General features: G+C 44.0%; 1 protein-coding gene across 1 annotated transcript in view; it reads right to left on the reverse strand.

The window, feature by feature from the left end:
* Positions 1–13,850, reverse strand: part of pde4a (phosphodiesterase 4A, cAMP-specific) — a 32,152-nt gene extending 18,302 nt beyond the window's left edge. Inside the window, exon 1 of the mRNA XM_088357218.1 lies at positions 12,885–13,850. Within this exon, the coding sequence (XP_088213344.1) occupies positions 12,885–13,186 (302 nt within the window). The 5' untranslated portion in view covers positions 13,187–13,850. The remainder of the gene's footprint in view (positions 1–12,884) is intronic.
* Between the last annotated feature and the right edge of the window lie 3,915 nt (positions 13,851–17,765).

Raw genomic sequence — 17,765 nt, forward strand, 5'->3', positions numbered from 1 at the left:
TTTTTAGCAAGCCAATTACAGCCAGCGGTGTGTCCATGCGTGAAGCAAACCAGTTGACGGAAGGTGGAGCGCCACTCCGGCCTCCCTCCCTCCCTCAGCCGACAGGCCCACACAAGCAACCGTGTATTTTTAGTGGATGGTGACTCCCTCTCTGCAGGCTTTTCTTTTCATACACACCGAGAAAAGAAAACACAAAAAAACGCAACGAGAAAGACGAGTGTGACTCATCTACAGCTACCGCCGTGTCGCTGTGACTCCGTTCCCCCTCATCTATTTCGAGGTTCCTCCAAAGGAATAAAGCTATCTGGCTTGCTCCATTTCAATCTCCTGTAGATTTTTATCATTTACTGCCACACAGCTAACTAGAAAGGCAGCAGGGAACTAGCTAACTACTGTATATGGTTCCCTACGTATTCACTATATAATCTTTACTATGTTACAAATCTAACGTTTGGGCTATTTTGCTAGCAGGCTAGCTAGTGAGCATTCAACTCCAAATTTTGTATCTTACAATTAAAATAAAAGAACTACCAGTAGAAAGTATTTCTACAACACTTACAAGCCAAATTCGAATCTATTTTAGATTTTATTATTTACTACACTGCAAAAAGCTAGTTAGCATCGCCAAGCTAACTATTGTAGTTTTCATTGTTTTACACAATGTAAAAAGTCCAGCTAGTGGCTACCTAATTAACGTAACCACTTTTTTTTTGGACTGGCAACACAGTGTGTTGCTATGGGATAAAATGTATTTTTTTTTTTTAAATTTATATTACAATTCAAATAAATGTTTTTTGTTTATGTGAAACAAGTTCAAAACAATCTACAATCAATTAATCAATCAATAAATCAAATATATCTCACATGCTAGCAGCTAATTAGCAATAGATGACAGTATTTATCTGTATTTAACTGCTACCAGAATCTAAAAAATGTAACTATATTCCTATCTTAGCAAAACTACCTAGCCGTATAGTATCTACTGTATCTTGTGGTGTAATTAAATTAATTACAAAGTAACAAAACCATCCATCCATCGATCCAGTCTCTCCATATCCTCTTTCCTAATATGAATTCATGGCTCATTGAGTCCAATCAACAAGCAAAACGCCCACTAATAAGCAGCTTTTGCATCATATTCTTCATATGCTATACAATGACGGCGGGCCGACCATTACTCGGCAAGAACGGGTAATTAAGAGCGGTGATGTAACGCGGCGAGCGAATAAGCCTTGCCCAGCATGCAGCTGAGTGAAGAAGCGTTCAAGGTTGATTTGACAGCGAAAATGGTCCATTTAAAATGTCACGCCTAAACTGTCCTTTCATTTGTTAGCTATGTGGGCGAAGCACAGGCAAGGAAATTCCTGACTTGTTTACTTGGCTGCGTTGTCCATCATCAATCGCATCGACAGCACGCAAACAATACATCTGTAAAAACATTTATATTCAACACGTTTATTTTAACCCTTTGGTTCATCATGTCCAAAATGTATGCTAGCTGGCTACGTGCTAAAACATGATGCTAACGGTAACGTTCATTAACTGCTAAAATGAACTCAATATGGATTCAATTTGTTTGGTTTAAGGACAAAATCTTGTTGAATTACTTGATCACTAAGTGAGGAATTTGAGGAACATGAAAAAAATGAACTTAAAAAAACCCATAACGCTCCTCTGCAGGGGTCACAGGGGTTTTTGCATTATAGCTACCCTACTGCTACATTAAGCTGATAAGCTTTTGATGAAAGCACCATTTAAATGATTCTGTTTTTATGTTATGCCTTCCATGAATTAATAGAGCCATGTAATTATTATCCCTGTTGCAAATGTTTCCTGGCCTCCCCGGAGATGAAATGTAGCAATTAGCATAACTGCGCTCCACTATTAGAGTACAATTCCCATAAGAGTTAATAGAGAGGAGAATCCCATTAGTCGGACTAGACTAACAACACAGATAAACTGGCAGTCATGGGCCGTTAGCAAGGTAAAAGCGGGTTGGTCCGTGCGTATTGTCCTCAAAAATCGGGTCGGCGAATGAGCCGCGTTTGTCCGATGACTCAGTCTGCCTGTCGTGTTCGTTCGTGTCACTCACTTCCAGGCTGCCCCAAACGGCCTTCGTCTCATTACTTATTTTTTTTCAAGGCAGCAGAATTCCCCCCACCCCTCCAGAAAAATATGTTCCATAATTCAAATGTGCTTCTTCTGTTTCCACTTGGCATCACCTCGCACCAGACGCACGCCGTCTGTTGTCCAAGACGTCTGGAAAAGTCGAGTCGGCCAAATGAAGCAGGGAGATGTTTAAATCAAATGGTGAAAGGTGTATTTTTCTTTTATTTTTTCAGCTTTTGCCTACGCCTCGGCGCTTTTTGCCTGGAGGGAGTTGCGGGGGCTTGCCATTGTGAGTGACTAAAAAAGTAGCATGTGACCTAAGAGATACAGTTCAGTTCTTCTAGCTCGAGTAGGTTTTATGATATTCTCCTTTTGCAATATTAACCAAAATAACGCCTTTGGACTCATGGGGGCACATAGAGCTTTTTTTTTTTTAATATATTTTTTGACTGCACTTCCCCTTTAAGGCAAGCAGGTGGTGTTACGTGAAGGGCCTTTTCTCGTTTCCACAACCAGGAGTGTTTCGGTCTGGCTCTATTCGTAGCAGCAACAGATGGTCGAATAGAAGCGAGCTCCAGTGGCTTGAGCTGCATGATGGCGACAAACGCTTAACATGAAAAAAAAAAAAAAACAACCGGCCAAGCGTTACCGTTTGCATGCTTAGCATACACAAACGACGCTCTTTATCAGCCTCGGGCGATGTCCACGTAAACAACTTTGGACTCCCTTCCCAAAATCTCCACGGTTATGTCCACCTGAAGACACATGCATAGTGCATGACTAAGCAACAGATGGCGTCGGAGCGGCAGAGCCATTTGTAGCCCGAGGAAGGGCTTTTCCAGATAAGGCACCATAATAACAATGGAGGATCAAGTAAAGGGGAATCAGTTGAGGAGTGATAGCGAAATCACTCTCCAAGCTTCATTTTTTAACGCCGTGCTATGCTTTTATTGCCTTACTGCAATAAGTGTGATACATACAGAAGATTGAAACGTCATTTTCTCAAGCCCACACACTCAGCTCTGTTTCTTTTTCGCTTCCACGGGGTTGCCATTTTGATTATAAATGTGCATCGCGTGCAGTTTATGGACGAGGACGCCTGCAACGCAAAGCCTGAAATGTAGCAGAAATGGGAGCTGTCTACGGACAAGCAGTGCTGAATTTATGAAGAAGCCTGTAGGGAGCAAGTGCTGACATCAATCGGAAAAAAATGCCAATTGGACACAAAATGGAAGTAGAACACTACTTTTGAGGAGAAACACTGCTGACGTGCTAATGGTTAGCATACAAAACGACTTTAATTGGTTTCCAAAGTGGTCAAGAACGGACAAATGGGGGGAGGGATGGGGGGGCGTATGGCAACCAGAGGCTGGAAAGTGAAGTGAAGCTCAATGAAACAGCGAGAAGCGAAGCTGGTTGTGTTAATCTCATTACACCGAGAGCCCCCAGGCTCCTCTGGCCCTATTTATAGCAGCCTGACAAAAAGAGAAAGGCCGGCCTTCGTATGTGCGCTGTTGTCGATGTTGCTTATGCAACTGAGTGGCAAATGATGATGCCAATCATGAGGGGGCCCCTCGTGTCAAACGGAAAAAGATCATATGAAAAGAAAAAAAAAAACAGACAGCTTCCCTCGGCGCACCGGCTAGCATGAAAGCAGCACATGAGAATTTGGACGTCATATTCCATCAAAGCTAAAATATCTAAAGATATTTGTCTTTTGAATGGTCACCTTGCCAAAAAGAAAGAAAAAAATGAAACGAGAAGCCAAATGTATTGCGAGAGGACTCAATTTTGATCCTCTCACAAGAAGAAAAAGCCTCATTTCCCACAAGTAATCACACAATCAGCCTCGGGACACACAATCACACACACGACACTATGAACACACACACGCTCACATGGAGCGAGAGGGAACTCAGACTGAGGGAGTTAATTACCTCCATCAAGGAGGTTCTGTTTGCACCAGTGTGGGTTTGTTTATGTGGCATTTCTTGTATTTTTTATTTTAATGAGTTATTTTTGCTCCCATTACTGTGTTTATTAGCGACAATTTGTAATGAAGCATACAATTATTATTTTTTTTAAATCAATCTAACCCAAATTAATTGAATTAAATAGGATTTGTTGGAAGGACGAGAGAAGAAGAGAAGGAGGCGCTCCCCTGACCTCCGGGCGGTGCATTTTGCCCGTCTGACCTCTGACGCAGTGAAAGCGGCGCGCTGATGTGTGAACGCGAGTGTGTGTGTGACCTACAAGGCGACAGGTTGTGCTCGCATGTGGATGCGGGCACGCTCCCCCGACCACGTCGACACTCGCCCTGAGCGCCTTTTGTGCATCGTGGAAAATTCTTGTGGCGTCTGCAGGTGGTCGCTTTTATTCCATTCAGCGGGACTATTTTGTCCATTTGTTTTTCCATTTTCCCTCCGAAGCCGCAAACTTTCCTCGACAAAAGAATTAACCGTCAGATTTAGTGTTAACCATCGCACTATCTTTCCCAGATTTTTTTTTTTCTCACTAAGTGTACTTACAAATATGTCCCTGCAATTTTGCACCTTTATCATCCGGCTTTGCGTGATTAGAACGAGCAATTGGCTGACATTTTGAATTCCAAACTCCACATTTCACTGCTTTGACAGCAGCAACATCAACAGAGCAGGAGGTGCATGTTTTTGGTAGCAAAGGTTGACATATATTTCATGCTCCGATCGCTCCCAGATGCTCCAGCGCAGGATGCACGACCGCTTCTGAAATGAAGCTGCGAGCTGCTGTGACGTCCTCCCCCCCCCCACTCCTCCTCCCTCCCTCCTCCTCAGCATCATCATTTCCTCCTACACGTTTCCACTTGTGCTCATTTGCACATCATCTCCTGCAACGTCGGCGTTGTGTTCCATCTTGACGCCGTGTGGAATAAAAGCTTTGGGATGGTGAAAATGGAAGAAAATACGGAACCACGAATCCAATCATCGGTGTTGGATCTTCTATCTTATCAGCTCTGCTCTAGTTCAGCCTATAAGCTATTTGGTGGACTTCTTCAACAACAACAAAGTTCTCCAAAGCCCAAACTATTCAACTTGTTTAAATTCAGACAACAACAAACCAATTTTTACCGATGGATAACTTTTTGATCGTTCAAGCTATATTACAGCCTACAAAATTACTAATATTAGTGCCGTACTGATGAGCTAAGAGAGGAATTATAAATCCCACTCAAGCTCTAAGCAGGACACAAATGGATTCAAATCTTGATCCATGGCGTGCTATAAGATTCAAGGATGGTACATTTGGCTAGCCTAACGAATCAATTCAAAACCACCGCTAGCATAAAACTGTTCCAAATATCGTAGGCAGGACTGTCTAGCCCTGATTGAATGACTGCTGAAAAGAATTGGCCGAATAATTCTACCCTTCTCCAAACGAACAATGCAACTCGAAAGACAAAGCGAGGCGCTAAACCCCAAACGCGAAAGGTGCACAATGCTAAATGAATACCTGTCTGATAGCATCAATCAAAACAAATCCTGGTTATCTCTGCCAAGGCAGAACACGACGTGAAGTGAATTCAACAAGCTTGTATTGTTAAGCCTTTGCAGCCTTCATTCTCACACGAACAATGGGGAAGTGTTTTAAATTGAAGTATAAATGTGATTAAAAACACAAATACTAAAAGTCTGATTCACATGGCGGTTAACAAATGAACAAGTGTTGAAGTGTGATTGGACTGAGACACACACACACACTCTCACACACACAGTGAGAAGTCTGCCACTATCAGCACCATCTGTGTTCATTCTTTGAAGACTCCAGCACACTTATTTTGGGAGTCATGTCTGAGAAACATCCAAAAATTGAATATATCATATATGACTGGTTGATGTCGTTTAAAAATATCGTACAGCACGACAATCAATGATTACCTGTGTGCCTATCGTCAAAATGACAGTATAATTCTTCAGTATGACATTTGAATGATATATTTTTTTAAACATTTGACAACATCGGATTTATAAGCGGCAAGTGTGCACATTGGCGGCCGTCCTTTAATCTGGCATCTGGAGAGAGTGACTTGAACCAGTCACTCTGTATGACATTACTCACATTAGTGTGACAGGACGCTCTGCTCGACAGGTGTACGGCGTTTGTTCTTTCCGCATCGCTTATTCAGTGTATGTGTGTGTGTTTGTGTGTGTGTGTGCACGCGCTCCACTGCGCATTTGTCATCCTCAATCAGACAGACAGCAGCGTTCCACTGGGGGACGTTCCCCTCGGTGGTACACATTTGACACAAGAGCTATGTCGACACGACAACATGAATCCATCCATCTTCTGCTTATCTTCTTCTAGGTCATGGGTGGAGCTGGAGAGAGGTACGACGGCAATCACGGGGGCAGGATTAAACAGTAACTTTGAGTCTTTTAACTAAACCGTCTTGTTTGTTTTCGAAATGTGGAAGGGAAGCTACGGAAGGACAAGCTCCAATGTCTGTACAGAAATGGCCTACCCGGGGATTCGAACCCAGAACCCAGAAATGCGAGGCAGACATGTAAGCGAGGATGTACCAGTGTGTCTCCCTAGAAGAGAATCTAGAAAATTGTGACTTCTTGTCAAAATATCCATCCAAAAAAAATACCATGTAATACTGCAGTATGCATGCCAGCCCACTAGGTGGCGATGATTCAGTGACCTTTCAATGCCAAATTATTTCAAACAGCCACTGTAAATTATAACCTCGACAATTCAGCATTATGTAAACTGTCTAAAATTAAATTTATGATAGAGTTCTTGTGGTGGGGTCCACTGTGGTTGTTTTTTCCCCCCGAAAACATCAAAAAATGACTCATCCAATTATACAATTCGACGAACAATTTGGAACTCAATAACCCGAGCTTCTCTCCTAATGGTCACAGTAATGAAATCCATCCTCTCCATTGTCCCATCAGTATGTTTTGTGTGGCTGGCTCTCTCAAATGGGCCAATTTCAGCTCGAAATCCAGCTAGCCACATAAAAAGTCTGGCAAGTGTTCCGTAACGCGTTCTCCAATTTGTTATCCTCAAGAGCTTCTTGAAATTGCAAAAAAAGTGCCTAATATGTCTTCTCTAATACAAGCGAGCTGGAGATGATAGATGTATGATGTGATTAATGCCCTGTTGTTGCAAGCGAGAACAAAACTGGAGCGGGAAGGCAAGCAGATGAGACGTACAATGCGCACAGTAGCAAAGGAGAGACGATGCAATCGATGCAAGTCATTTACGCCGGGCTCCGAACGATCACAAAGACCCGAGCAATCACAGCCAGTTCCTTTTTTTTTTCTCAAGCACAAAAGGAGTCGGGCGAGGCGTGTTATTGGCTAGTTCTGTTGCACAATGGCGAGTTATGTTGCATTACGATGGAAGTGGGGCATCGGATTTGAACACGGGAAAGCGTGTAATACAGTTTGGTGGCGTTATTCCGCCAAAGCAAACACGACAGGAAGGATTGTGCGGCGGGAGGAACAGGTGGCTTTTGCTTGTGAATTTTCGATGCTTTTGTTTCCTTTCACGCTTCTCCGGCAATGTAAAAGAAAAGAAAACATGACTTCCCGGGGATCCTGAACTGACTTTACAACATCAAATCAATGCAGGTGGAACCATTTCACACCTAAAGCTTTGGAGATATTATGATCAAATTAAAGGGGACACATAAACCAAAGTTGACTTTCATCGTTTGTATATACACAGCAGGCTCTCTGGAGTACTTGCGTGCCAATCAAGTGTGAAATTAAACAACCGGGTAAATCCTTTGTGGGTCACCTAATTCTTAATTTGCTTCTGTCGATATGGTTAAATTAGTCGGTGGTGGCTGAAATTGCAGTCTGGACATGGTGGGGTGAATATATTCTGCTCTGGAGAGTCTTTCGGGTAACTCTGTCGGATAACGCCGCAAAAAAGAGACTGCATTTGAGTCTAATCTATTTTTGGAGTATTAGCAAGAGGGGTTGGAAAAGTTGCTAAGTTAGCCAAACGGAGAACAGTTTCGAGTTATCGCAGATGCTAACATTTACGTTCAGTTTTGGAATATTAGCTAGAGGGGTCGGAAAAGTAGCTAAGTTAGCCAAACGGAGAACAGTTTATCGCTAATGGCTAACATTTACTTTCAGTTTTACAGACTGCGTGTAGCATTTTTATGAGAAGCTACAAAGAGCATCACCAGCTGAGCTCAGTGGTCACGGGTGGCATCCCATGCGAGGCGAGCTCAATGAGCCGAGAGCAAACACAAAAGACGGACCTTGGACGCCAGCCGTGCGCCTCCCCGGTCAACAAACAATCCGCTCGCGCCTGGCGTCTCTGCCATGTGCCAGAGCGCCGAATTCCCGGTCCCGCGTAAGCTAATTAGCGCAAAGCGGGAATTCGCGCTGTGCACTCGGCAACGTCAACAGATGGTCGCCCGGTCACAAATGACTTGTATTTGCCGGGGTGGTTTTCCTGAACACTCTCTCAGTGAGCTTCGTGCTCCTCGGCGTCGATTAAAGTATAAATCAACAACAAAATGCCACGCTCGAGCTAATTAACTGTAGCTCATTATGAGCTAAATGATGATGGCAGCTGGCCCATGAGGCAGGCAAAGAGCAGCTTCACTGTAGAGACTTGCTGCGTTTTCATTCTTTGTCAAGGATGCAAGTAGCGCTTTGGCGCCCTGATTAAAGAGGCCATTTTACAGAAAATGGACTTTTGGAAAATGGACTCACGTGCTTTGGTCGTAGAACGAATTAAACTCTCATCCCAAGGCAGCGGGATCTTTTTTTTTGATCGATTAGGTATTTTGACAAAACTACACCATATATCTCCTTTAACCAAGAAGATGTTGCTTTGTAAAACCTGGGTGAATGATTACGATTCTCTTTTACGACGCCGGCAAACTTACGCCGCCGCTCGACTGGGACACGTTGATGAATGAGGCAACTAAACGCTTGTCAAGTGCCTTCCAAGCCATCACTATTGTTGTTTTTTTTGGTTTTGGAGCTAAATGAGATCCATTCTACAAGTACAGAAAAATCGGAAGTAACCATGGCAACAGAATGGCGGGGAAAGACTTATGTTTGCCGTCAGTCATTGATGCTTCCCTTTGGATGTTCCCGCGGCAAAGCGGCCATGGGACACGGTGACTGATGCGCTTGTATTAGCATATTCAGGCAAGAGTGTCAAACAAAAGACGCCGCGGGGGAAAGCGGAAGATGTGCCATTTTGACAGCCATTTTGTCAAAGGTCCGAACAGCTGTATATAATTGTTATAGACGCAGAGAATTTAAAAAAGATTATTTATACAACCACATAATTTCCTCCCCAGCAAAAACAAAACACACTTCGTGTCACTCTGGTTTGTCACCTCAGCCTTGTCCAAAACTATTCCATCAGCGCCTCTCAAGGTGATTGATTCACTCGAGCTCTAGATGAGGTCTTGACCGACTCGGACCGAGTGAATGAACGGACTTCATTGTGCGCGACAATGAGGTCGTCCGTCGGGTCGATCGGCAGCCGACTAATTTAGGAGCAATTAACTTCCTCTTGACACGCACTCACTCGATCAAGTTTGCTCTTGAGGTAATGCGAGAACAATCCTTAGACACATTTGCGGGGGTGACAGACACTCAGACTCATATCAATGGTGAAATCACACAGTGAGCCACATTTTCCCCCCCTATTGTTCAAAACGCGTATTCAGGCATCTCCGGTTTTTTTTTTTTGTGAATTGAGTAAAAGGAGTTTGTTCACTTCTAGTTCCAAGCACTTGTACGGTGGCAGTGAGTCAACAGACTTGACAAGTTTGCCAGATATAATTAATGAACCATTCTTCAAAACGGAGGCTTCAAGCTGTGTAATGTCACGCCCAGTTGAAATCCCCAGTCAAACCAAATTTTTAAAAAAAAATGACGCTTTGTGAATTTAAAAGAACCTTAGCCTTTTGGTGCGTTAGCTTAATGCTAATAGCATTGATGAATCTGAGCTGCTTACGATGCCATTTTAGCTTAAAAGGACAAAAAGTGTATCGTATATAATCCTTTTTCTCCTTGCTCTGTAAGCGACCAATAAAATCTTATTATAAGACCAAAACTGTCCTTTTTTTCCCCTTTTTTTATAAATCTCCCGCCTGTCTACCGCCATATCTCCGACATGACACCACATTCCCCGAAGGCAGAGCGCCATTGAAGCACAAGTGCCAGCAGACTTGCACGGAGCCCGCTTCTCCAACGCACTTCGCCTTGAGCTATGAAGGGCAGAACTGGCGGATGTGCGACGCTCCCGATAAAAAGATGAGGCATGTGGCTTCCGGCGTTCTGCGGACATGAGCGGAGAGGACGCTTATTGTAATATGTGGAAAAAGAATGAATAGCGGCGTTTAAACGCGACGGAAATTCCTCTGGGCTCCCTCTGATATGGGCATTAAAAAAAAAGAGATAAAACAAAAGCGCATGGCGGTCCATACGGAATGAGGGTCAGACACTAACCTGTGTGCGGCCCACTCGTAAACACACACACACAAAAACACTCATCTGCCAGCTTCCATTCCTACAGCACAAACACCCACGCAAACACACGCCAAGCGAGTCACTTTAGTGTGCTTGTACGAATCAAATTATCTCCATCGCTCACACCGTGAGCCTCCTACAGAAGGAGAAAAGCAGGGGGGCTCGGTCCCGGCAGGTGGGAGATTGGACCACCCCGGAGATTGTCCCCAGGACCACCCTGACGTAAATCGGCCTCTTCCATCAATCCGCCTCCTACCGCGAGGAACATCCCGACGTTGCGGGGAAATAAGCAAAAACACAAATAAGAACGACGGAGAAGAAAAATGGACACTAATGGCCCTTTGGGGACCCTGTCGGGAATTTGTTATTGCTGGCTCAGAGGAGGGAGCAAGCTGGAAGGATGGAGACGAAGGCCGTGGCTATTTTTACTGCATGCATCTATTTTCTCTCGGCTATTTTTATGACTATTTTCCAGAAAAGCTAACCTTCTACAGTACCCTTTGAGATTAGCTCTTCGAATTTTTTTTTTTTACGCAACGAGGTCTACATAACTGCTTTCAATTGCTGTTTTGGCCATAGTGGGGGGTGGGGGGGGGGGGGGCAATCCCAGCCATGCTTGGGCCTACTTGACACCTCAGTTGATCCACTTTCTTTACATTGGCACACTGATCAACAATCCAAACTCATAATTTGCTCCTGTATATCAGTTAAACTAGATATATAACTATACACACATGCATATATTCTTTATCCTCTGCACAGGATAAATAATATTACTGCTGAGGAGCTGTGATGTCTCCTCTCTGTCCGGTACATCTGGTACAAAAATTGCTTATTTATATTGAGGACCAAATTTTCTTTTTTGAAATCAAAACAGATTCATGACTAAGTCAAAGGAACAAAAGCAGACGCTTGAAGGTTAGCGTCACATTAATGGGAGGCCGAAAGGTGTGATGATGTAAGCTTTTACAGTCTACCAAGCACAAGTTTTCATCCACCGGGCCAAAATGAAGCAGCTGCAGCTATCACAAGGATAAATGGAGCTGCCGTCGTGTGAGCGCCAAGTAATCGTATCAAAAACCGCATTGTTCCATGACTCACACTTGATGAAATGCAGCTAATCTAATCGACTTGATTAACACGCATTGCGTAATACTATCTATGTGTTTTGTGAGCTGACTTTTTTTTTGGGGGGGGGGTCGTGTGGCATGCTGCGGCGTTTTTTGCCCATCGCCTCCAAAGCGAGATTAGCCGCCGTGTGGCACATTGATGAAACAAAAGTGAATGCGCCGTCACCGAACTTAGTCACATGCATTTACCGAAACCGAGGGAACGTTCCGGTCGGCTCGGAAGGCAGCTGAAAAACGTTCACGCGCCGCCGCCCTTCAGATCTCTGGGAAATATTAGTCCCACGATTCGGCAAAGTGCAAGGAAACGCCACTCAAAGCAGTTGATGGCGACGACAAACTGACTTATGATACAGTGGTTATAAAAAGTCTACACACCCTCCTTCTGGGTTCTGATTTTTAAAATCAATTCAAAATGTTTGTTCATCATTAATGCGGCCATCAACTCAATTAGAAAGCAATAAGCAAGCACAGGGATTTGCTTGCATAAGTGTGCACACCCTCTCATCACTGGAATGTGGCCGTTCAAACTGAATCCATTAGCCAAAACAGAAGAGTGATTAACATCCATTAAATAGTATAATTGTCTTCCTTAATAGTTGAAACAGTAAACATGCCGCTAACTGTGACCCATAAATCCATCCTTAAAGATGTAGCACTTCAACATACTTTCTTGAAACCAACTGCTGTACTACTTTCCTAATGAGACAAGGCTTTGGCGACATCATGTGGCATATAAGGGTATTTCGCAAAGACCACAAAAACTCATGACGGGTGATTTTCAACAAAAAAAAAGCTCAGGATGGATTTGTGACCACTAAAATATTGCTGTACTGATTTTTGCTTTCTTTCGAGTGGGCGGATCTCACCTGACAACTCAAAGCCACTATTACGCATCAGCATTCCAAAAAAAAAAAAAGAAAAAATAATAAACCCACACGTCCCGCTGCCTCCGCGCACAAAATCACCTCACGTCGGATAACAGCGTTATTTGCACAAAAAAAAAAAAAAAAAAAACAGTTCACCCACCCCCTCCTCTCTCTCCGCTTCTCCTTCCACCCCCTTCCTCTCGTTTTACGCATACGCTTGGCGGGCAATCATTGGGATGTCTGGCGAGGCACACCCCACACACTGCCTTCTCCCTTACCGTCGAGTGGCCACGCAATTCCCAATGGACGCGTGCGTGGTTCCGTGGAAGGACGAGGGCCAGGACATGCGCGACTTCTTAAGACCGGGCCGGTCGCTGGTGTCCACGGCGTCCGAGCGCTCCATGTGCCGCTGGTGGTGGTGGCGGTCCGTGTCGGAGTAGCCGCGGTGTTTGATCTTGATTGGGGTGCGCGGCTGCCTCCAGAGGTGCTGTGGCGGCTTCAGGGTCGCCTGTCCTTCGCGGGGCACCGGCAACGAGAGGGACAGGCTCTTCTTGGAGCACGGCGTGGGCGCTTCCATCATGGTGCAATAAATGAATAAAATATGAATTAAATCGCAAGAAAACGATTGATTTAGGAACTAAAAGAAGCTAATATGGCTCTTTTGTATCTCTCATGTCCGCAGCACTTCAGCGCAAAGTCCACACATGACTACAGAACATAAGAAATCACAGTGCTCATGTGGCGTCCGGAGTCCAAATCATCCAAAAATCACCATCGATCTGATTAATCTCATGATGGTCAATTTTAATCTCTCATCTCTCGGTTGGTCCAGCATTCGAGTGAGGAGAAGCGGCTTCTCCTGAACTTTGACGCCTCCTCTTGCTTCATGGCGCACCGGCGGGAGTGTGTTTGTTTGAGGAGAACGTATTGCTTTTCTTCCCGAGCCACTTATTGCAGAAGCTCGCCAGAGGGGTTTGCAGCGTTATTGCTCTTCCAAAGAAATTCCAACAAATCCCCAGCGAGCTACAACGCGGAGCCGCTGGATGCGCCCCGACGGTGCGGGGAAGCCTCCCGAGATTCCTCCATGGAGAGACGTGGAGATGAATGCGCTTTCACCCACACTTTTGTTCCTCTTGACCATCCGGGCTTCCTTTTTTCTTCACATCCGACCCGATTGGGGGTTAAAAAGGAGGTTCTTCTTCAGTGTGGTTCCATCACTCCCACGTCCTCATCCTCACTGCTGGAGTTCTCCGACTGTATTGGCTTCCTCTTGCCTTTCTCCCTCCCTCCCTCTCTCTCTCTCTCTCTCTCTCGCTCGCTCTGTCTGTCTGCTGGCTTTCGTGGTGGTTGCTCGCTTGACTGTTCTCCTCCATGATTTGTCAGCTCAAGCTTTTATGTGCTCATCTATTGTGGTTGTACCCCCCCCCCCCCTCCCTCCCTCCCTTGCGACACCATGACATCCAAAGTATACGTCGGAGAAAATCATTTCTGTCTTTTTTTTCTACTTTTCGGTTCTCTTGGGGGGGAAATGAAACTCAAAGTCATTACGACGAAGGACAACCATTTAAGTCTTTTCCTCGGATTTTCAGGCATGCGTCAAAATGGACCAGATGTGGGTTTTTTTTAGCCTAAATTGGTTTTTGATTTTGTGCGCACCCCCACTGAGGAATGATAAAAAGTAACTTAAACATAAGTAACATTAATTGCCATACACTGTAATATTGTAAAGCAATCTTACTTTTGAATGCAAGTAAACTAATCTTGAAGGGCTCAGTCTGACCCTTGATTGATTATTTGATTGATTGATTGATTGATGAGGGTGACGCTTGCTCTTACGTCAGAACTATTGAACAGTTTGACATCCTGGCTGACACTAATGTGTGCTATTTCGGATTTAAGCACCTTACGTTATGATTTTAATTTGTTTTACAACATGCTTGAACTGAATGGAAATGCCAATATTTTGTTTTAAAAAAGGTGATAAATTAAGTTTTCTATGGGAAAAGTAGCAAACTTCATATTTTGCAAAAAACAAACACTAACGGTAACAACACGACGGAACAAAATATAAGAAATTATTGCTTCAATTCAACGGACATCGCACTGCTCCTACTGATATGCATGCAGTGGCCACTTGGGGGCAGTATAATGCAGACAGACACACATGAAGAAGAACTGACAGAATAACGGGGCTTTTTTACAATGTATAAAATACCATTTCTGTTTTGTTTCTCCATTCTTCTTCCATGACAGATGAAAATAAATATTTTTGTTTTTTTACCCGAAACGCTACACAGAGCAACAAAGGAGCCTTGTAGCGTGTAATGACCATTACATCCCGGGTGCCTTCATATTTTAATTAATGTCCTCAACTAACAAACGACACTCTGAAGGATCGTTCCCCTCTCGTTCTTCTCATTTGCCCCATCCGCCATGTGAAATTAAATCATTATTCCTATTTATTTGCTGCTCAAGCCAGCAGAAGCGTCAATACAACGCTATTTGGATGTCAGTGGAAAGAAAAACGGCGTCATTAGGGGAGGGGAGGAAAATCATTTGCATTATGTACAGAAATATGTACGCAGACATTCAATTACACTTGCTAGAATACTTTTGTTTTTTAAACAAATAGTTGGGGACGGAGCATCATCATAGACTAATCATCTACTGATTGATCCATCGGCTGCCTCACATTTATTGTTCAATTTAATGATTTATTTTAATTTTAACATTTGTCATATACATGTTTATATTTAATGTATTACTTTTTTTTATTTAATTGCATATTATTTTCAACTTAAGTATTATTTTTTTTCAAGTCAATGTTGTACTCACATTAATTTATTCTACATTTTCCAATCTGGTAATTTATTTCATTGAATTGTTACATAGTTGTGAATGTATTTTTCAATTCAAAATATTTTTTAAATATAATTTTATTAAATTATTCATTTCATTGTTTTACACAATTATAACAATGACGTTCAAGTGGAACCGTCTTTCCAGCGCGCAACATTTCCACCAGCATTTAAAGATTAGAGTCACTGAAGGCTCCCGTAAACCTTCAGCTTACTTTACGGCCTTCAAAATGTCTCGGGTACGTGTTATGCGCTCACGTGGGCCAGCAATAATTGAAATGTCAAGCGGCCCCCGTATTTGTGGAGCCGTACTGTCCGCGACGTTATGAATAATATCTGCGGAGATTCAACTCCATCGTGTGAGTCACGGCTTGGCCAGGGAAGGGGGGGGGGGGGGGGGGGGGGGTTGGGGAGGTCTAAGAGGACCTGCAAGTTCAGCTGCCCTCCAGTCAACCTTCCATTGCACGACTATGAATAATGCATTTGTATGTCAGATTTATTTTAGCCTGAGCGGGCGTGACGTTAAATACATCTTTAAGTGGACAATTTGTGCATTTTGGCCTTGGAGAAGCTCGAGTGGCTTCAGCGAAATGCCGTGATTAGGAATGTTGGGAATGCTGGGAATGGATGCCAACTGGGCTAGAGGAGAGCAAATTCAACGTTCGTGCTGCTCTGCGTGACTGCGCAGAGAAAAGGTGGAGGAGCGCAGAGGAGGGAAATTTTTTTTTCCTGAGTTGACAGCTTGCGCTTAGGGATGGCGTGGCCACTTCAGAGCGCCTCATTGTCAACCATGAGTGCATGCACGTCATGGAGAGAAGGTGTAAAATGAGGGGGGGGGTTTGGTCAGAGTCTAACGTGGCAGCCGGCATGTGGAAAAGGTTACAAAGGAGTGACAGAAATTTCCTGTGGAGAGATTGCATATTGGACCGGAGGGTTTCCACGGCTGACATCGAGACGAGGCCCCGCTCGAGGGACTAGGAAGTCCCGTCGGACCTTCGACGACACCGCCAGAGGTTCCCGGTCTCCGAGAAAGTCACGCTAATGGCGTCGCCAGGATGAAAAAAAGCAGCAACCCGAGAAGGAAGGCCAGAGTCTGAGTGACCGCACGGTCGTTTCGTCTGCAGCCTCTGCAAACTATTAGCGGACACACGACACCAGGAAACCCGATTCTGCACGCACAAATGCACATTGGGAAAAAATCCATGACAGCATTAGGGCCGAAAGTATTTGGACCAGAACCGCGGTAGAAAGGACATAAAACAGGAGGATTCACATGAATAAGACAAAACCCAATTAGGATTTTTACAGTTTGGTTTTTGCATTTCTGGGCTTTATTTGGACAAAGTGACTGATGCGTCCCACACACGAGTTCCACCACGTGAATATGGAGAAAGAAGAAAAATCGAGAGGGGAAAACAACTCTTCCGCCCAAAAATAGCAAGCACACACACATATATATAGCGAATGTTTTGATATGAACTCGTAATTGGATGCTGATCAGGTGCCAGACAAGTGGCAGCCAAGGATACGAGAGGGAGGAAAAGAGCGCAAGTGGAGACTATTAATATTGAGCAGGCTGTTTATGAGGGAAGAGTGGAAATGACGAGGAGAATCTTTGGATTAGCTTTGTGTTTCTACTCTCGGGAAACGCAGGATAGACGGCGGAAAGACATTTGGAATTCAGAAAACGAGTGCGTGCTATTACTTCAATAAGTAATGCTAGAAGGTCATCTGATTCAATGAGGTTTAAAAAAAAAAAAACTTTGGGAAAGTCAATTTTTTGCTCCTAGTTTATCTATTGTTTGCAAATTGATGCATCATCATTCAAGCAGATTATTTGTGGCCTCCTGGCATATAATAAGATGTAAGATCATTAAAACTTGGTCCAAATGGAGTCCAACAACGCGAAAGAGCGCGCCTTAGCTACCTTCCACGCTGTGCAGCTTAATGGAGTGTTTGTCACCGAGAGGGGAAGCGAGCTGCTTCGCTCTGACTAATGTTGCTATAAACAGCTGCCGCGCGCTCCACTTGCTTCCATTTTTTTTCTTTCTTTCTCATGTTTCCAGCACATAGCATCGCAATAAATCGTTCTCGTTTGGAATGCGAAGAGATAAGGGAGGCCATGACATTTGGGCCGTTTTTGCAACTTGCGCTTATTTTTAAAGGTGGCTATTCAAAATGAGGTTCCCGGACTCGCATGGGTCCGCCGCTGCTAGTCAGCAAAATTATTTGGAACAGATTGTGGTGCATGATTTTATGATCGGGATCAGCTCGGCGATAAAAACAAAATGTTAACGCAAA

The sequence above is a fragment of the Syngnathus floridae genome, chromosome 17, assembly GCF_059516105.1.
Source record: "Syngnathus floridae isolate MCC-2025c chromosome 17, RoL_Sflo_1.0, whole genome shotgun sequence".
Classification (NCBI taxonomy): domain Eukaryota; kingdom Metazoa; phylum Chordata; class Actinopteri; order Syngnathiformes; family Syngnathidae; genus Syngnathus; species Syngnathus floridae.